Genomic DNA, 21,506 nt, shown 5'->3' on the forward strand with positions numbered 1-21,506 from the left:
AAGAAATTGCTTTTTACTTTACATTGGTGTCCATCCTCTGTCGTTTCTGACTTTCAGTGACCACATGTCAAATAATTTAATCTCTGTGGATGTGTGTAGAAAATGCAAATTCTGTGCAAGCAATGCCTGGACTCATGGAATTAAACCCAGGACTCTGGATTAGTGTAGTAGCAGTGCAACCACAACACAACCTGTTTAAATCTCATGGTTATCTGAAAACATTAGCATCGTGCCAAGAGAAACAAATCAAAGTGTTCCAAAGAGTCATTAGATGTACCTGCTTGTGCAGAGTCAGCACTAAACTCTCAATCTTAGCCAAAGTTAAGCACTCCAATCAAATGCGTTCCTCTGCTAACAAATAGTACGATTGGATAAAGCATTGAATTACCCAGCTTGATTATGTTGGACATGAAACACAAGAAATAAGTGACCAAGTAACGTGATGCACATTTGGGGACCTGCAAAACATACCTTAATGTCATTTTGGAAAATTTACGTGAACAAAATTGTCAAACATTGTTGGCTGAATGGTCTTGTCAAAATTTTTTAAATATTCAAATATCAGAAGCTTCAATAAAATGCTGTTAAAAATACCTGTTAGTTGTGTCACATCAGGATATACAAGATGTTTTCCTAGTTTATTTTTTGTTTGAAGAGCAATCATTGCATCAAGATTTTCTGTGAAAAAAGAAAAAACAGTTATGTCAAATAAACAAGCATAGTATCTATCTATCTATCTATCTATCTATCTATCTATCTATCTATCTATCTATCTATCTATTCTGCCTACTACACTAAAATTCATATCTATCTATCTATCTATCTATCTATCTATCTATCTATCTATCTATCTATCTATCTATCTATCTATCTATCTATCTATCTATCTATCTATCTATCTATCTATCTATCATATAGTGCCTTTCACATCTATCTGTCTATCTATCTATCTATCAATCTATCTATCTATCATATAGTGCCTTTCACATCTATCTATCTATCTATCTAAATGGGAAGAGAGATGCATTCATCTACCTATCCATAGAAAGATGAAAAACTAGAACATACAAAGTTACATAAACAATTTTTGGTCAGTAAAATGCTCAAACCAAAAGAAAACCCAAACCACCAAATCCCTTCCGCACTCCCAGTACCCTGTGAGTGCAGCCATATTGTAATCTTTAGGGTGGTCCAGATCTAATTATGCAATTTTCATTACGCTATAACTTATTAAGTTTATTACATAGAAAATCACCCGAAAAATCCCGGACCATTGAGAAGTGTTCAAACTGACGACATGAAGAATCGTTTTCGCACCAAACTGGAATCGTCCCCACATAAATCAAAGTCATCCAGACGATCTGGATCTGCATAATTAGATCTGGACCACCCTGTAGATGTCTAGTTGATGCTGTGACATCACGCTATGCCTGATATTGCACCAAACCAGTTCTGAACATTTTTGAGGCTTTATTGATCTCATGGCTAAGCAAATGCTTATAAAAGAAGGAATTCTACAGATTCAGGGATCAAGAATCAGCCTCTCTCCAGTGAGATGCCAGGGTTACTCTGGCAGCTAAAGTGCCCAATGCAAAAAAAAAAAAATTCTGCTGGAGTGATGTAAGAGAGAGGAAAGAAAAGTCCAGTAGGAGATATACTGTATCTGAGGAGAGAAAGGAATGTTTGTACCGAGAATTGGGCAAAGAGAAGACGAAATGTGGGACCAGTACAGAGAAACGGAAGGGCAACTCCAGAACACGTGGAGAAATGTACCAGAGACTTTGGAGGTGCAGAATGTAGAGAAAGGATCAGGGGAAAGGAGTTCCATTAATTTCTAAATCTAACTAAACCATATCAGGGCTCAAGTTCAAGGGATTTTAGGGAGGCTGGAGCATATCAATAACCAGGGGCACCAGTAGGGCCTGGAAACACAATCTCATAATGGGGCAACATAATTTGTAACCCTTCCCGATAGTTCCACTGATTTTTTTATTGTACTCATAAAACTGGTAAATCTATAACCAAATTGTTAGGAATCATTTCTTATATGCGGTGGGATACCGTTATGGATTTTTTTTTTTAACTGTTGATAGCTAATGTGAATTAACATTAAGACCTCATACAGTAACTACACATACTCAGCACATAAGAGCAATGCCTGTTTGAAAACAAGACTAGCCAGTGGGGCACAACTTGCCACATTTAAAATATTTTTAAAAAATAATTCTAAATGTTTTCCCACTGATCTTCATTCCCATCACAGGCCCAGAAATAATATCCATATTTACTGTATGTAACATTCTCAAACCTGCTTTGACTCAATTCAGGGTCACAGGGGCTGGAGACTATCCCAGCTGCTTTGTGTGCAAGTCAGAAGCCCACCCTGGATTGCACCAAAGTCCACTAGAGGAGACACACTCACACACAGTTAAGATTCAACAATTAGCCTAACCTGCATATTTTTGGAAATGTCGGAGGAAAACCCTGGAGTATCCAGAGGAAGACCAACACAGACACAGAGAGAATGTGATATGAAAAAAAAAAATAAAAACTGGCAAAGATCAAAGATTTTGACCCAAGACCCTGGAATTGTAAGGACATGGAAGAAAAGAATATGCTACCTGTTAGTAGCCCAATAACAGTTCACTTGACAGTGAAGAGTAGCCCATTCATTAAATGGCTTCTCATAGCAACTTGAAATAAATTTCAGAAGGATTCATATACATCTTTGTGTATTCTAACAACATTTTGATGGAGAGTGTGACAACATAAAACTATTAATTCAACAGGCCCGCTGATTAAATGGATGACTTGAGCTGTCTTTTATGCAGTGTTTCAGAAAGATCCCTCCCATATTAAATGCTAAGTTGTATGAGGGTCATGCTAATTATACAGTACTTCACCATTAATACATTTTTTTCCTTTATTTCCCATGGTTATGGCAATTACCTTCATGAGTCACATCAAATTCTATTAAACGGTGAGTCATCAAAACCAGTGCAAAGCCCAGTAGCTAGGAGACAAGCATTCGCATCAGCTACAGTAATTGCAGGTTATATTGATTTGTCTAAATCATTTCTATGGTAATCTTCACTTTACTAAACTGTATTTTTATATTTTGTACACAACTGTCAATCAGTGTTGGCATACTGCTTGATATATTTAAAAGCATTTAGTTATGAAAGGAGCTTTGAACATGTAACCTTTTATGATTAAACTAGACATTAAGCCCGTTACAATAACGGGCGCTAGAACAGTAGTGCATAAACATTAGCAGGAACAGTCTGTATTAAATGGCAAGGGACCTTGTATGTGGCTGTAATATGCGTCACTGTATTGTGTGCCTTTAATTTTCTCTCTCAGTAATACTGGTTTGTATTTCCATAAAATGCCTGTAATTTTCTCTGACAGTATGCGACGATGTGGGTTCAGGCTCCACGCTCCCATGGCTGTTTGGGAACCCTTGAACCCAACACCGTCGATAATGAAACCGAGTGAGCTAGTCAGTGAAGGCAAATAAACAATTGAGCAAGGGGTGGTGCAAAAAGTGCAAAAGTGCTTTTATTAAAAACAGTCAACCAAAAACAAAAACAGTGTTCCATAAATAGTGCAGTTTCAATAAATAATCCAATAAAAAAACGTGGAGGTTAAAACAATAGAAAAAACAATCCTTTAAAACGAGAGGTTAAAATGATCAGGAAGCAGTCTTAAAACGACAACAGCTCTGGTGCTTCTTTTCTGTATGCGTCTCACCTGCTTATCCCGTATAGGCTTAGCAGCAGGCAAGACGCTCTCTGCAGCTGCCCTCCTACAACACACGCGAGACTGGAGACCTCCCGATCCCTGGCTCCGGTATGGCACTCATCCCAGTCCCCGAGACTTGATTACCCCAATAGCCAGGACGCACACCTTGGGGACTCCACCACCAAGCCTCTCGACTTCCGCTGCCTTTCCGCGGCCTTCTGCGGCTCGTCGCTTTCCTCTAGGCACTCCCGCTACCTGGTCACTCAGCGGGAGCAACATCAACTCAAACGCCTGGGTGTCGGCCTAACACCCAGCTTCCTCGCAGCTGCCCACGAGTGCTCGATCGCGCGCTCACCACATGCACGCACGGCCTGCTTCCTCGCTCTCTGTAACCTCCGTCCTCTTTCCTCATCTCCTTTTTTTTACACCGAACGTTTCTTTCCCCACAACCGACTCGCGCTTCTTTTTAAAACGTGAGGGGCCATCACAGCTGTAGCATTAGCCACGGGAGCAATCACGAATGTGGGCAGTTCCTCACCTGTGCACACGGTGAGAAACGCCCACATCGACGACTACCCTGCGGCTCGCTACAACATCGCCCCCCCTCACGAAGCCGCCTCGGGTGCGGTGATTATTTAAAATGAATGGCCTTTTCTCAACGAGCTGCGGACCCATAACACCACACAGTAATACAGTGGAATCTCGGTTAATGACCAGAATTCATTCCAAAAGTCTGGTCGAAACTCGATTTGGTCGTGAACCGAAGTAATTTCCCTCATAGGATTGTATGTAAATACAATTAATCTGTTCCAGACCGTACGAACTGTATGTAAATATATATATATTTTTAAGTTTTTAAGCACAAATTTAGTTAATTATACCATCGAATGTACAGCGTAATAGTAAACTAAATGTAAAAACATTGAATAACAATAAGAAAACCTTGAACAACAGAGAAAACTAACACTGCAAGAGTTCGCTCTATTGCGCTACGAACCGCTCGCTAAAAACACTTTTTTTAATGAGTTTTAAGCACAGGGAAAAAAAATTACATTTGAAAAATCTGTAATTTAATAAACAACCAAGAAAAGTAATATTGCAACAATGCACGCGTGCGCCTGTGTGTGTGTCTCTCGCGCACCTCTGTTTGTGTATGTGTCTCTCTCGTGCGCCTGTGTGTGTGTCTCTCGCGTGTCTGTATGTGTCTCGCGCACCTGTGTGTGTGTCTCTCTCGCGTGTCTGTATGTGTCTCGTGCGCCTGTGTGTGTGTCTCTTTCGCGCACGCGCCTCTGTGTGTGTCTCTCTCACATGTCTGTATGTGTCTCGCGCGTCTGTGTGTGTGTCTCTCTCGCCTGTGTGTGTGTTTCTCTCGCGTGTCTGTATGTGTCTCGCGCGCCTGTGGGTGTGTGTCTCTATCGCGCACGCGCCTCTGTGTGTGTGTCTCTCTCTCTCTCCCTCTCTCTCTCTGCACAGGGATTGCACAGGGAGAGACGGAACACGTGCGGCCCCGCGCATGTGCATTTCACCAGAAGCCACACACACAGACACCTGGACACACACAGGGGTTTTATTAAAGAGGATTTAAGCGTTTTGATCCTTTTTCTTATAAAATATGTTTATTCTGTATATGTTTTGAGAGTAGGTGCCTGAGCTTAAATCCAAGCTTGGACACCATCTGTGTAGAGTTTACATGTTCTCCTTATGTGTGCATTCATTTACTGCAGATTTCCTCTCATATCCCAGAAGAGGACAGGTTAGATTTATTAGTGAACATAAACTGCCCCTGTGGGAGTGTGAACTGGCCTGAAATGGACTATGACCCTAATGTGCCACGTAGTTCAGTTTCTTTAACTCTTTCTATAGGTAATCCATCCATCCATCCGTTATCCAACCTGCTATATCCTAACCCAGCTAACACAGGGCACAAGGCAGGAAACAAACCTCGGGCAGGGTGCCAACCCACCACAGGGTGCATACACACCCAGCACACATTAGGGACAATTTATAATCGCCATAGCACCTAACCTGCATGTCTTTGGACTGTGAGAGGAAACCCACGCAGACACGGGGAGAACATGCAAACTCCACACAGGGAACACCCGGGAAATGAACCCTGGTCTCCTAACTGTGAGGCAGCAGCTCTACCCACTGCTCTTTATAACCAGGATCACTTCTGCCTCCCTGCTTCCCAAAACTGGATTAATTGGGTTTGAGGATGTTATATGGAATGTTAAAATGATTATCCATTAATCGATCCATTCACTTCCTTATCTGGTAATCGAGTTTGGTGTGCTGGGGAGTTGATGCCTATCTCATTAGCACTAGGTGCAAGGCAGGATCCAAACCTGGATGGAGCTCACGCTACCCAAAAAGTGAAAAACTTGAAAACTTCACAAAGAAGGCTAAGTGATTGAACTGGGAAAACTACAAGGTATCAGCTTTTTTCATAATCATTTCTTAATTTTCTCATAAAACATGATGGGTCTAGCCATTTTATTGTTTTCAAAGAACAGATTTAGAGATAAAGTAAAAAAGATCAACTGGCATAAAAGATGAAGACAGAGAATGGTAACTCATCCCATCCAGTGAGAGACCGAGATTGTTTCTGGGTATCTCCATGTTCTCCTTTACTGTGCAATTACCTTAATAAGGTAATGGGCTCAATGCTGTTAGCTCTTTATATTATTCATTTAATTATTATTATCATTACTATCACTAGCAGGTGAACATCAAAAGTGAAAGACAAAAATAAAATAAAGTGTAAAGTTCTTGGATTCAAAACCGACATGATGCAGCAATTTCTTTGGGTCCGATAGACCTACAGTGAATGCCAAAGCACACTTATTCTTTTAGCATTTTAATTTTGTTTTGGTATACTGTATTAAACCCTGAAGGGGGAAAACTGTCTTTTCGCATGACCTTTTGGAAGTCAGGTTGTCCTTCTTAGTTGGCATTCTTATCTTATTATCTGAGACTCCCACCTGCACCTTGTGATTGAACCTACAACCACTCATCCATCCATCCATCGATTATCCAACCCACTATATCCTAACTACAGGGTCACGGGGGTCTGCTGGAGCCAATCCCAGCCAACACAGGGCGCAAGGCAGGAAACAAACCCCGGGAAGGGCGCACACACACACACACACACACACACCCACACCCCAAGCACACACTAAGGACAATTTAGGATTGCCAATGCACCTAACCTGCATGTCTTTGGACTGTGGGAGGAAACCCACGCAGACACGGGGAGAACATGCAAACCACACAGGGAGGACCCGGGAAGCGAACCCAGGTCTCTTTACTGTGAGGAAGCAGCGCTACCCACTGCGCCACCGTGCCGCCCAACCTACAACCAATTATACAAAAAAAAAAAAAAATCACTGCTCTAACAGAGGTTAGAGGTTAGGAGCGTTCATTGATGCAGTGCGTTGCTGTACCCACCACACGACAACCCGTGCAGACAGATGGACAATGTCTGTTCTCGCAAACTTTTGTTAGTCTCTCTTTGTGCCCTTCATGGTAAGCTTTTCAGAACTTTCAAGGTAATGTTGAACCCTTAACACCTATTAAAATTAGTTTATGGAAGGTTTACAAAATCACTTCTGTGAAGAGCAGTGAAGGAGTAACATCTCTGCTTTCACTACTTCATATGTACAAGAAGGCATTTCTTTGATGTCTGTATTACTGCTTTGAAGTTTTCCTTTTATAATCTTTATGCAAATTCCTTCATTTTCACTGTTCAGAGACATCTTCTGCTTCAATATATACATATCCATAAGAAGGGAGGCATACATAGATATACATAATAAACCTAATTATACATGTTACATAATTAGTCTCTTAAATTGTATTTTGGGACAGAGTCCGTTCTCAGTGACACCCAGATAACAGATGAAGCTGTTAGCTGTAATCCTACTTAGTCAAAAATACAAAACCCAAATGAACAATAGTGTTGGGCTGGTAACCTCAATTAAGATGAATCTTTCAATGCTGGCTACTTTCCTCCTACACTTCCATTCAGCGATGAACCTGAACTTTTATACAAAAACAAAACCCTGAAATGAGAGGCCATCAAGAATTTTTTGGTTAACTGTTAAGTCCGATGCTCTAATATCTCATTCAGGCTGTTCTTAAAATTCATCACAGTATCAGCTTTAACAATATCATTTGGTGCTTTGTCACAGATTTATGTGAAAATGTGCACCCTGTTAACCATGGACACACTAATCAGACACATGAATAACTTTCTACGTAAATTTGATTAATTAAAAGTAGCAAGGCATTGGCCCATTCAACAACCCTGCCACCATCTCCATTAAATGGTGACTCAAACAATAGCCAGTGTCAGCCCTGCAATGCCAAGTAAACATTCTTTGTACGAGAGCCAAGGAAGTAAGCACTAACAAGAAATGCGTTTAATCTTGTCTGCTTCCCTAAGAAGTCCTGAAAGACAGCATTATTTGTATAAAGTGGTATAATCAGCAACTGTAGAAACACATCCTTACTATATAATGGCTGCAATATGTTTGATACAGTCCCAAGAAATCCTGCAAAAATATGAGAGAGTGGGTGTATGGGCATGAATATGCCCAGTGCGAGAATGGGTGTATGGGCATGAATATGCCCAGTGAGAGAGTGGGTGTATGGGCATGAGTTTGTCCAGTGAGAGAGTGGGTGTATGGGCATGAATATGCCCAGTGAGAGAGTGGGTGTATGGGCATGAATATGCCCAATGAGAGAGTGAGTGTATGGGCATGAATTTGTCCAGTGAGAGAGTGGGTATATGGGCATGAATATGCCCAGTGAGAGAGTGGGTGTATGGGCATGAATTTGCCTAGTGAGAGAGTGGGTGTATGGGCATGAATTTGTCCAGTGAGAGAGTGGGTGTATGGGCATGAATATGCCCAGTAATGCTTATTTACAGTTGGTTTCTGCCTTGTGCCCAGTACTGTTACGACAGGTACCAGCTCCCTGTTGTCCTGGATAAGTGAGTTAGTCATAGATGAAGGACGATACAATTATTAAGAAGAAGTAGAGGTCTTTTCAGACAAAGAAAATCATTTTGCCAAGTTTGCTGAAAGCTGTACATTGACTGTTGGGTGGGGGCATTTTGATTGTTTTGGTAAGGGGTAATTGATGGGCATTTTGAATTCTGAATGGTACATGAGAAGAACTGTGACCGGGGTGGGCAGTGTGAATTCAGTATTTGTGAGATCATTGAAAATTCTATGGATGTTTAGTTGAGTTTACAAGAGCATGGGGTCACTGCTCCATGTTATTTGCTCCTTGTATTTGTAGGTTGAGAACTGCGTTCATATGCTTGGCATTAAATTAAGTCCATTTAATGTGGGCGTTGAGCTCTGCCATGTGTGTGTCTCGTCTCCTCACATCTTCACTATTTTCAAGGACAGAATATTTGGCCTCAGCTAAGACTTGGAGAGTATTCAGCATGGGAATCGAAGCATTCACTTTGCTGCTTGTGGATGACGATATCCTTTTGACCTCATTAGACCGTGAACACTGGTGTGCAGCTTAGCGCAACCCCTCTAAATCTGAGATCATCATCCTTTAATGGAAAACAGTGTCTTGTTTCCAGCAGGTAAGAAGTGAGCAGCTGCCACAAGTGGAATACTTCACGTACCTTTGAGTCATGTTCACAAATAGTTTTAAACGTGATTGTAAAATTGACAGATGGACCTGTGCAATGGCAGCAGTGTGGAAACCTTGCATCAGGCATTTATGGTATTAAGTTGTTGGACAAAGCTTTCAGATTACTGGTTGGTCTATATCTCCATGTTCACTTACAACCATGTGTAATCAGTGGTGATTAAAAAATGATTACAAGTGTCAAAAAAAAAGAGTTTTGTGAAGAGTGGGCTTATTTTCTGTTTAAGGGTGAGGAACTTAGCAATATGAGAAAACCTCAGAGAAGAACTGCTTGCTCTCCGATGGTGGTTCCCACAAGCAGGACACCCAGGACACAGTGAGGGGATCATATCTCTCGACTGGCTATGGAAGGTCTGAGAAGTCTACAGGAGGACCTGGAAATTATTGCTAAGCACAGAGTGGTCTTGTCTGTCCATATCAACATACTGTCACTTGACATTCACCATCATTAGAAGAGTGAAAATGAAGTGATGAATAGTGAGTTTACAGAGGGAATTTTAAGGTCGTTCAGGAAAATATATCAGTTAGCATTAAAATCCTATTTTGACTGGCACAGTAAACAGATCTTCAGCTTCTGGGAAGATGAGACATTAAGGTTGGGATATACTGTAGATTGGATATATTAGATGAGGCAGAAACGTGTTGATTATAACACCTCAGCTGCCTAAGCCTGGTATTTTACTTTAAAGCATTCAATTTCTTTCCTCAATCCTTTCAGGTCAGGATGCTTCCTTCTGGAAACTGCAGAAAATAAATGTATTTAAAACACAACAGAATCTGTGATGCTTATTTATAAATTTAATATAGGGAGCCTGATGAAAAGGGAGTGTTCAAATGTGAGGAAATATATTTCTGGGAATATCCATCCATCCATTATCCAACCCGCTATATCCTAACTACAGCCGATCCCAGCCAACACAGGGCGCAAGGCAGGAAACAAACCCCGGGCAGGGTGCCAGCCCACCGCAGGGCACGCATACACACCAAGCACAATTTAGAATCGCCAATGCACCTAACCTGCATGTCTTTGGACTGTGGGAGGAAACCGGAGTACCCGGAGGAAACCCACGCAGACATGGGGAGAACATGCAAACTCCACACAGGGAGGACCTGGGGAGCGAACACAGGTCTCCTAACTGCGAGGCAGCAGCGCTACCACTCATTATCCAACCTGCTATATCCTAACACAGGGTCACAGAGGTCTGCTGGAGCCCATCCCAGCCAGCACAGGGCACAAGGCAGGAACAAATCCTGGGCAGGGTGCCAGCCCACCGCAAGGCACATACCAAGGACAACTTAGGATCGCAAATTCACCAAACCTGCAGACACGGGGAGATCATGCAAACTCCACACAGGGAGGATCTGGGAAGTGAACCTGGGTCTCCTAGCTGTGAGGCAGCAGCGCTACCCACTGCGCCACCGTGCTGCCCACTAATGTTTAAGTATTGTGATAATTTAATAAAAAGCAATGAATGTGTCTTTGCACTTAGAGTTTAACTGACTACAGCATTTTAAAAGATTCAGCTTTAATAGGTCAGAGCACTAGTTCGGATTGAGCTCAAAAATCACTAAAGTCTTAAATGCCTATATAAAACTTTGTGAAATTTTGAGCATTGGTTTAATATTGGCTGTTGAGCTATTGTTGGTATTGGCTTTCAAAAATGTTGAAATTTAAAAGGTTGAAGCTGAATTGCTGAAATTTATCTAAAAACCTAATCAGCTCTTAAGAATAAAAAGTTGTCCAATAAAATCATAAGACTTGTTGTATTTATCTTTGAGTGTACACATGGCCCTGTGTCTTTTCAAAAATGCTCAAAATATCAATTCAATGTGATTTTTTTTCCATGAAAGTAACAAATGTATCAAGGTTAATACCTGGCATGCTACCTGTTCCTGTAGCAGAGCATATTTGCATTTTATCATTGTGGACGCTTGTGTTGGTAAAAAATAATGTTAAGTACACCTGGTCAGGGCTGGTTCCTGTCTTGCATCCAAATACACCAGTTTAGGCTTGAGACCCCTTCAATACTGAAATGGATTAAAATGATCTGAAAAAGTTATGCTATGTTAATGTTAAAATTGTAAAAATAAAAAAGAAATATGTCAATCCGGCATTGATCTTTAACGGGAAGATGATATTTTTCTCACGCAGGATCTTGCATCCCTGCTTTATTTAGCCACTAGTATCACTGCCGTCTGCCCTTGAGCATCTAAAGAAGGTCAAGTTCAGAGTAATTTACCATCAATAAATGCCCTGGAAAGACAAATGGAACAGATTGTAATGTAATCCCAGGATTTATGAGTCGCTAATGAGGCTCAGTTGCTGTGCCGGTGCCCCTCCTTTCTCTGCTTCTACTTACAGACCTTTGCTGGCTAGTTAGAAACTAGGTCTGACCAGAAACAAAATAAGAAAACCATGACTTGAGTTTAGAAAAATCATCATTTATCACAAGATAACGGACAATTCATAAATGCCTGACTGCTAAAATACATAATGTTATCAGTAGATATGGAAGCCATGCGACTCAGGGGTTAGACTAGAAGCTGGTAGCTGAATCTTGGGAAATGTCATAATGTAAATTTTAAAGCTCTCTGGGAACATACTTGGCAAGAATGGTGCTCTGCTTCTTATAGAAAGGAAAGAATTTGATCACAGCAATGTAATACAGTGTAATATCATTTCTTCTGTACTTTCAGGATTTACTGAAGTATTACACTTTCACACAGTCCTGGCTAGGGCTTCACATCTTCATTTATAGTTGTTACTGTACTTTGTGATTCATCTTGTTCCGCTATACAGGATACCGTACCTAAGGGAGCCACTAAAAAGCCTGGGATTAACTTTCTATATAAAGCCATTTATTAGTTCCTAATGGTGGAAAATTTACGTGATCAGGCATTAGGCGGAACTGGGTCATTTCACAAGACGTCTTCCTCGAGCATATGCTGAATTCAATTGACATGTTTAATTTTTATCTTTCAATGGATTGTTAGGGTTGTTCTTGAATATGTGACTAGAAAACAGCAAGAGGTTCACGTTTGCAGTATTGAAAATTGAAGTGTTGAAATAGGAAAATGTTAGAGCAAAGACAATAAATATATAAATTATTGATCCAATTGACTGCAGTGGGCTGGCGCCCTGCCCGGGGTTTGTTTCCTGCCTTGCGCCATGTGTTGGCTGGGATTGGCTCCAGCAGACCCCCCATGACCCTGTAGTTAGGATATAGCGGGTTGAATAATGGATGGACGGATGGCTCTGTACTAACAGCAAATGTACAGAGCCATTTTCACTACTTGCTTATATGTTAGAAATAAAAAGGAAGGAAACGTGAATCTTAAATTTGACCAAAAATCGTACATCGAGCAGGGAAATATATGCCGAATGTATAAAAAATAATTAATTCTGAACTTCAAATTAATCCTGTCCTAGTAGAATATACATTTAATAATGAACAATTACTGCAGTGCCAGGGTTTGTTTCCTGCCTTGCACCCTGTGTTGGCTGGGATTGACTCCAGCAGACCCCCGTGACCCTGTAGTTAGGATATAGCGGGTTGGATAATGGATGGAGTTATCCAATTAAATGAACTGGCAGCTTAAAACATTTGTGATGAGCATGTTCTGTCAAAGCAGCAAGACAGCAGGAGGTGCACAGAGGGAAGAATACACTTACCAAAAGACCAAAAGAGGACAACTAGCAACAAAAGAACAAAAAATAAAAATGTTCCTAGCACAGCACAATGCCAGTTAAATCAATCTTTTTTTATATACTGCCTTTCATTGTGAATACGATCACAAGGCATCAATACATTATTTACTTATCTGAATTTGCATACATTGAATGGCACGTCACTGGGAGATAAGATCACATAGCCACACTTACTCACATTTGGCCAGTTTAGGGTTGCCTACCAATCTAACATCATGTCCTTAACTAACAGGAGGAAACCAAATTTCCAATAATATAATATAATTATCTCATCTTGTTTTTAAACACTCCTAACTCAGAGTCCTGGCTGAGGCCTGTTCTTGCATCACTGGGCACAAGGTGCACAGGATGCCATTTCATGGCAAGGCACACTCAGTTTAACACTGCCACAAACACTCCAACCCACACGGCCAATTTAGTGTTGTCAATTAATCTAACCTGCACATGTCTAGTTATGTGGGAACAAAACTGGCACAACTGTGGCGTTTTGGACAAAGGGGCCTACTACTGCAAAAGGGAACCTGTTACACTTCCTCTGTGTGTTGTATGTTATTTTTTACACTTCCCATGTGGATCAGTTTTGTGAAATTTCTTTGTGACATTAGACTTATGCCCCTCAACATGCCTTTAGATCTTCCCAGGGTGGTCCAGATCTAATTATGCAACTCTTAATGCATTACAGCAAAACAATACAATTTCGGATGATTGGCGCTGCCAGTCTAGTCAAACATTTCGTTGATTTGGGAAATCATGTTGCTATGCACTGCAGGCACTTCAAATTCCTCCAACATCCTGCGTTGTGCGTTGTTATAGCGTAACAAAAATTACATAATTAGATCTGGACCACCCTATAGAAGTTACACTAGAACACCTAAAAGACATCCATCCAACCATTTTCCAACCCGTTGAATCCGAACACAGGGTCACCTTGAGCCAATCCCAGCCAACACAGGGCACAAGGCAGGAATCAATCCTGGGCAGGGCGCCAACCCACCGCAGAACACACACACACACCCACATCCACACACCAAGCACACACACGGGACAACTTAGAATCGCTAATCCACCTAACCTGCATGTCTTTGGACTGTGGGAGGAAACCCACGCAGACACGGGGAGAAGATGCAGACTCCACGCAGGGAGGACCCGGGAAGCGAACCTGAGTCTCTTAAGTGCGAGGCAGCAGCACTACCACTGCGCCACCGTGCTGCCCCTAAAAGACATCTTGGGCATTTTTTGGGCAGTAGGTCGATTGAATTTGGTTAGTTTGCTTGTTTTTGGTAGATTACCAGGGATGGGGAATTTTGTCAATCTGTAGATAATCCATTGCACTGTGGAAACATTGTTTAGAATTTTCTTAGTAGCAGCTTTTTTTACACCTCACAAACACATGAGCATCACCATTCTTTCTTCTGATGGTCTCTCAAAGCTTTATTGATCCTGGTCTTATATAGCACTGGTCACGGGCACAGTTCTGACCAAACCCAAGGCCCTTCAAGATACTTTTTAAAGGATTGCTATTCATTTATACCTGCTTTTTTGTTCACAATGCACATTGTAATCAATAAATATTAAAGACACTCCAAGACAGACAGACAGACCAACCAACTGACTGACCGACTGACTGACCGACAGACAGACTGAAAGATACCGGGTGGTCCAGATCTAATTATGCAGATCCAGATCGTCTGGATGACTTTGATTTTTGCGGGGAAGATTCCAGTTCAGCGCAAAGACGATTCTTCATGTCGTCAGTTCGCACACTTCTCGATGGTCCGGGATTTTTCGGGTGATTTTCTATGTACTGTAATAAACTTAGTAAGTTATAGCGTAATGAAAATTGCATAATTAGATCTGGACCACCCTATAGATAGATAGATAGATAGATAGATAGATAGATAGATAGATAGATAGATAGATATGAAAGGCACTATATAATAGATAGATAGATAGATAGATAGATAGATAGATAGATAGATAGATAGATAGATAGATAGATAGATAGATAGATAGATATGAAAGGCAGTATATAATAGATAGATAGATAGAGAGATAGATAGATAGATAGATAGATAGATAGATAGATAGAAACATTACTGATCCTGAAGGAAAGTGCAAAAGTTATAGCAGAAATTGTATGACACATATCATTGTACAATGACAATAGAATTGAATCATCATCATCATTTATCATCATTGTGACAAAGTGAGACAGAAATGACCTCATATAGCATTCTCTGTGGTGTGCATAGACACACAATGAGGACTATTTAACAATGAACGACAAATTTAACAATGAAATATTTTGCCAACAACTCATCTAAATAATTAAGCACAATTCTTCACTTTCTACAGAATGGTTCAAGAGCCATCTTGTAGTTCATTCTTTGACATAAATGAATAAATAAACTCATAGATGTGGAACTGTAATCTCACCCAAATAGGAAACTCCTTCCTCTGGTGTTATAGTTCCATACTTGACCATCATCTTGACAAAGTCTATCAGTGTTTTCATGATGGTAATCAATGTTTCCTTTTCCTTAGCGTCTTTATCTGTGGAATGAAAGCCATATGCAATCATTATTGTTTCACATATGTAAAAGACATGCCTTCATGGATATTTCCAGCCAGCCATGTTAAAAAGTAAAGGTATTATTTCATTCTAACACAGGAAAGCCATGCAGGCTGAACTCAAGAAATCCTGTGTAAATAGGTAAAACAAGGGGTATAATCCAATAATTTCTTGAGTCTCTGTATTAGGATGGTGTAAACTGGGTGTCACAATTGAGTCTAATAATGAGTTTCCAAATGTAGACATAAGAAATTAACAAATTCAATTCTGGAGTACAAAGTTAAATTTAGGGAACACAAATACCAAATTAAAACTGATGAAAATGTCTGTGCATTTTATTCGATAGGTAGGATCAAAAATAACAAATGACTAACAGAGTAAATACAGCAGGTGACATCTCTTCTGTCTATTGAACAACTCTCCTTAAAACTGTTTCACATTTTTATGTGTGACAATAACTCGCAGGTGCCTGCAATGCTTCTCTTGGCGAAGCGGATTGTGTTTGAAAAGAATGCTAACCTGAATTCAAGCTTTTCAGTAAGTTATAGAAATTTGGGAAGTACTGAAGGTCTTCAAGTTCATCTTCTGTAGACAACTGATTTCTGCGCTCCATCTCATTGGGAGGAGCCCAGCTGCTGTCAACAGTGTCATCGACATCATCGGCCATGTGATCCTCTTCATTCCTGATCTTCGGTTTGTCTGTAAGCTTTTAAGAAAAAGAAAAATGAATCAGATTGCATGCAGGGTGGCCCTGGAAATTAAAAAAAAATAATCAAAGCTGGAAATAATCAAAATGTAGTTTAAATTTGATTGCTAGTACATACTGTATTATAAACAAACTAGTCTAGTCATGTACTGTGTAAGTTGGGAATTAGAATTCATTAGTTGATTTACTAGTAACAGTAACAGCTCTCAGTAACAGTAAGAACAGTGCAAGAAATAGCATTCCCTATCAGGGAATCAGATAAAACTGAAAACAAAGCAATAAAAAAGAATATAATATCAGAATTAGTATAGCTATTATTGAAAAAAAAAACACATTCATCATTTTTCAGTGGTGTGATTTCTGTCTTTATTTTAGTTTCTTTTTTTATAGTCATTTGTAGGTAGTTGCATTCTTTATGGTCTAATTTCGATATGCTGAAAGATCTAGCATCCTGGGTTGATATTCCATACCAGGTCATTGTCTGTGTGGATCTTGTATATTCTCCTAATGTCTTTATAGGTTTTTCTACAGGTACTCTGGTTTTCCTCCCAAAAACATGCACATTAGTTTAATTGGTGACTCCCAAATTGAACCCATGTGAGTGAGAATGGGTCGAGCAATAGACTGGTTTCCTGACCAGACGTGATTCTTTCCTTGTACGCAGAGCTACTGGGATAAATGTTGGCTACCTTATGACCCTGAATTAGATTAAGAGGGTTTGAAAACAATATGTACATTTATTTTTGATTTTGTTTTGCGTAATTTTCTTTATGGCCTCACTTTTATGTTGAATACTTTTCTCTTTTTAGTTTTAACATTGAGGTACTGTTGCTTTGTTTCTGCAATAAAATAACTGTCATTTTAATACATTACATTTTGTACAGGGCAAACTAAAACAGAGAAACCAATATTAAATCTCCCAAGTATATTTCCTAAGAGCACTATTAGACTATGAATATGGAACTGCCACAACTCACAGTATGTTTCAGTACAGCGGCCATCTCTGTTATTTGCATAATTGTCTTTAGCTGGATTTAGCGACTGTATAATCTTTAGTAATTTCTGCTTTCCTATTCTGATTTCAGTATTGCTCCACTTCAGATGGAGATTAATTTTCTCACAGGGAAAATGTGTAAATGCCACACAGGCAGCAAGCAGACATGGAATATGGACCCACTACAGTGGACCTGTGAGACAGACATTTAAACCACTGTGCCACCCATTGGACCATTAAGTGAAAACGTACAGTGGATGTTGATAAAACATACACACCATTGTGTCCTGTTTCAGTGAGGCGTAGTCATCAGTCCTCGCAGTAGGGTAGTCCAGGTTGCTGTTGTCAATTTCAATGTTGTTTTGTGCTTCTTTGGCTATTAACTGTTGTAGAGTTTCAGCTACTTCATCCTCCAATGTGTAAGCTTGGCTTTCAGTGATCTATGAATAAAAATATTTTTAGTATTAGATATTTAGTTGAGTGCACAGGATGAATGTGGATTGTAAATTAAATCTTCAACTTTATTTATAACTCCTTTTTCAGTGCATTTGACAATGAATAATCATTAATGAATGTCTTTCAGTCTTCTCAGGAATATACGGTATGATTTGCCATGGTAACATAAATGTTCAAGTTGCATCACATGTTGAGTTTTTGATAAACAAAATAAAATCACCATTTACTTTAATATACTAATGATAAATGAATCATAGATAGATAGATAGATAGATAGATAGATAGATAGATAGATAGATAGATAGATAGATAGATAGATAGATAGATGTAAAAGGCACTATATAAAAAAGATAGATAGATAGATAGATAGATAGATAGATAGATAGATAGATAGATAGATAGATAGATAGATAGATAGATAGATAGATAATATGAAAGGCACTATAAGATAGATAGATAGATAGATAGATAGATAGATAGATAGATGTGAAAGGCACTATATGATAGATAGATAGATAGATAGATAGATAGATAGATAGATAGATAGATAGATAGATAGATAGATAGATAGATATGAAAGGCACTATATGATAGATAGATAGATAGATAGATGGATAGATAGATACTTTATTAATCCCCAAAGGGAAATATCAAATCATACCAGTCCAAGATTTAGCAATTTAGAAACAATTCTGTCAAACACTCCTCTGTCATTTTCTTCATAGATCCGTGTTGCTATCTTTTGAACAATGTCTTCTGCTGTCAGAGGTGTTCCATCTAGCTGGTGAAGACCATCTGGGTCATCTACAAATGTACATTGAACAACCCAACATTAGCAGAGCTATGCTTTTCTAATCTTTGTTCACAGTGTTATACTTCTCAGACCAAACTGTTAAGGAGAACCATTTAAATCCTTGCTTGATGAGTGATTCACCATTAGATCTTGACCAAGCCAGTTAATCTTCTCCTATTTTGTTCTTCAGATATACACATACAGTCATACAGTCTCAGATTTGCATAATCCAGTTTAGATTAATGGGGGCAGCATGGGTTCAAAGTGTGAAGCAATCCTGGACAGGGCACTATTTCATCACAGGACCTTTATATAATATAATATAATATAATATAATATAATATAATATAATATAATATAATATAATATAATATAATATAATATAATATAATATAATCCATCCATCCATCCATTATCCAACCCACTAGATCCTAACTACAGGGTCACAGGAGTCTGCTGGAGCCAATCCCAACCAACACAGGGCGCAAGGCAGGAAACAAACCCCAGGCAGGATGCCAACCCATCGCATAATATAATACTGCATATGTTATGTGTGATACAGTGGTTAACTGGTTTTCCACTCAAGGGTTAGAATTCCGTCCAACTGGATTTTTTCCTGATAAATTGGAGTTTCCGCTTTATACATACATGTCAGTATAACTAAATTGACTTGGTATAAATGAGGGCGAGTCGAATCAAGCCAACCTTATTTGTGCCCTAAGCACTGTTTGTTTTTTGAGCTTATTAAAAGGGGTAACCCAGCTGGTGGTCCAACACTCCTTTTTCATTGTTGTTAGTCTGTTTTTGTATCACTATATTTTTTTCTTTTTTACTATTTCTTTTATATTCTTTATCTTAGAGCCAATTAAACTAATGCACACACCAACACTGGCCAAATTAAAGTCACCAATCGGCTCCAAATGTATGTCTTTGGAATGTGGGAGGAAAATCCACAAAGCCATAATATATATACACAGTATTTATTTATATACTTGTAGTACTTGGTGTACTCTTGGCATACTTGCCATTGTTGCAATAGAATCATTTTCTTTCTCACTGCTACTTTTGATGGTAAAACCAGTATACTCTTAGTACAGCTATGACCACTGAGCCTTGATAGAGTTCTCTTTTTCATTTTCAGGGTCCTGTCCCTTTAATAAAGCACCTCCTGTTTCCTGCAATACAGGTCATGACCTGACACCCCATACAAAGCATCAGTATCTTAACAAATAGTTCACACTACCAGAGAAAATATTTAAGTCAAGATTTGAACTAACAATTTTGTAAGCATTTATGCCCAAGTGAGCCATAGACATACAAGCATTAAAACCATTGGAGTCTTCAGGCACCTTGTCAGAAAACTCACATTAAAGAGAGCAATAGAATCTTGTTTCTAGCTCACAGCAGAGAAAAGGCACTCTTCTTCTGCTAAAATGTGGGCTTACTTAATATAACAAACATAACTCTGAAGATGATAGAAGAGATGACAGAAGAAGCCCTGAAGTTTTATTTTGCACTCTAGGAGTTATGTTTTCTTGTCTAATACCACTACTTCATCTACCTAGAAAAAAACTTTTTTTCCCTTTTATTACATGCAATTTAAAAACTTTTCTAAAGGAAACTTGTTCAGCTCTCCTTAACTACCTTCACAATATATCCCAGAAAGTATACTGTATAGATACTGGTAATATCTCCAAGCTATACTGGCACTTTTAAAACAGTGCATTGGTAGGTAATCTAGGACAGTATTTGGAATGAAACATTTCAATAAGATTTTCACATAAAATATACAGTCATCCTTAAGTAAAAGATGCAGTTATAGTAAAACATCCATCCATCTATCCATTATCCAACCCGCTATATCCCAGCTACAGGGTCATGGGGGTCTGGTGGAGCCAATCCCAGCCAACACAGGGCGCAAGGCAGGAAACAAACCCCAGGCAGGGCGCCAGCCCACTGCAGTATAGTAAAACATGTTCTAAATGAATACAAAATAATAGATTATGGACATCTCTTTCTTGACTCAGACTATGCAAAACATACCCAGGTCACTAATTGTAAGCAATATCATCAGGCACCTGCTTTATTTATTTGGTCACAGGTTTTAGGACTGTCCCCTTCTCAGACATTACTGAAATAAAATCTTTACCTATGTATTAGACAGCTTTGAGATCACAGTAACCTCTAATTAATTTATAGCAGTGTTTGGGGTTACACCTGCTGGGACATAATTCCTTAATGAAAAATCTATTGCGGTATCTTACACTAGACAGCAGGTATTTTGTCTTACTCAAATGGATGAATTGTAACCCATCATATATAACACATTAGGGGAAAATGAGGTCCCTTTTTACTTAAAATAAGAAAAATAATCAAATGCATCTTATGAGGAAGAGTCGAAAGTGTCTTTATAAGCTGATAGGTGTTTCTTAATATTGTAATCAGTTAAGAGTGTCTAATTGTTGCTAATCTCTATTTGGACTCTTTAACTCTTTGAGGGCTGAATATTTTTTCCGAAAAACTTAGTTTTCTGAAAAGCACACAATGCTTGGTTTCACACATAAATCCACATAAAACGCCTGTTGCTGGGTACTGTGGCTGGTGTTGACGGCTGTTCGGCATGACTGGCTGTGCAGGGCGGCTCGATGGCCAGCAGGAATGCACGGCAGGCCGGCTACCTCTTTGTCTTCGCACAGCACGTAGGCGATTGTGGCAGTCGCAGTGTGACGCAATTTGGTTTGTACATCTTGTCATCATAAGTGGTGGTCCTCCTAGGTGAACGCTGCTGTAGGTGCATCAGCTACATGAACATGTTCAGCACCACGATCAGCTGGGGACCGATGTGCTGATGCTGGTACC

At 39.5% G+C, this 21,506-nt stretch overlaps 1 protein-coding gene across 1 annotated transcript in view; it reads right to left on the reverse strand.

The window, feature by feature from the left end:
* scg3 (secretogranin III) overlaps positions 1–21,506 on the reverse strand; it is a 65,588-nt gene that overhangs the window by 31,508 nt on the left and 12,574 nt on the right. Inside the window, exons 6-10 of the mRNA XM_039770320.1 lie at positions 18,516–18,658; positions 17,677–17,838; positions 16,218–16,404; positions 15,563–15,679; positions 595–678 (exon numbers count right to left, since the gene is read on the reverse strand). Coding sequence (XP_039626254.1) covers positions 595–678; positions 15,563–15,679; positions 16,218–16,404; positions 17,677–17,838; positions 18,516–18,658 — 693 coding nt within the window. The remainder of the gene's footprint in view (positions 1–594; positions 679–15,562; positions 15,680–16,217; positions 16,405–17,676; positions 17,839–18,515; positions 18,659–21,506) is intronic.

Source organism: Polypterus senegalus, chromosome 12 (genome assembly GCF_016835505.1).
Source record: "Polypterus senegalus isolate Bchr_013 chromosome 12, ASM1683550v1, whole genome shotgun sequence".
NCBI lineage: Eukaryota > Metazoa > Chordata > Cladistia > Polypteriformes > Polypteridae > Polypterus > Polypterus senegalus.